The sequence below is a fragment of the Centroberyx affinis genome, unplaced genomic scaffold (genome assembly GCF_046629955.1).
Source record: "Centroberyx affinis isolate AG114_WGS23_722 - 3 ecotype Tasmania unplaced genomic scaffold, CSIRO-AGI_Caff_v1 ptg003585l_1, whole genome shotgun sequence".
Taxonomy (NCBI): domain Eukaryota; kingdom Metazoa; phylum Chordata; class Actinopteri; order Beryciformes; family Berycidae; genus Centroberyx; species Centroberyx affinis.
In genome coordinates this window covers 5,001-5,474 of record NW_027281511.1, presented here as the reverse complement: position 1 = coordinate 5,474, position 474 = coordinate 5,001, and the positions used below count along the sequence as shown (strand labels likewise).

Below are 474 nucleotides of genomic sequence, written 5' to 3'. Positions count from 1 at the left end.
AAAAACACACACACAGATGACAGTACTACCTTAACATTAAAACAGAGGTTAGGCATGGCATTAAAATAGCAGTTCATTGGCAGAAAAGTTCATTAAAATTTAAAATTCTAGAGTGTAGTCCATTAGGTTTATTCAACTCATTAATAAATCATTAAAAGTCTGTCTTTTTTCCGTCTCCACTCATCTGCGTCCCTCAGAGCGACAGGTTGACGTCGCTCTTCACCTTGCCGCTGCTCAGGCTGTGGATCATGGCGATCATGGCGGAGTGTTTGTTCAGCTCCTCCTCCTTCTGCCGCAGCTTGGCCTCCACCTGGCCCTTCTGCAGCTCCAGGGACGACGCCTGCAGACGGGACAGAGCGGTCAGGACACACCCGGGGCTCGGGTCCTCATGTGACCGAGGCCCCGTTTACACCTGGTATCAACGTGTCTCGTATCCGGATTGATGACACGATATGATTCAGATGGATTACATTT

The 474-nt window shown here is 48.3% G+C and overlaps 1 protein-coding gene across 1 annotated transcript in view; it reads right to left on the bottom strand.

The window, feature by feature from the left end:
• The window catches only part of LOC139661685 (protein CIP2A homolog L-like), a gene marked incomplete at its 5' end in the record, with an annotated part of 5,010 nt that continues 4,536 nt past the window's right edge, over positions 1 to 474 (bottom strand). The window contains one exon of the mRNA XM_071540216.1: positions 1 to 340. Within this exon, the coding sequence (XP_071396317.1) occupies positions 194 to 340 (147 nt within the window). The remainder of the gene's footprint in view (positions 341 to 474) is intronic.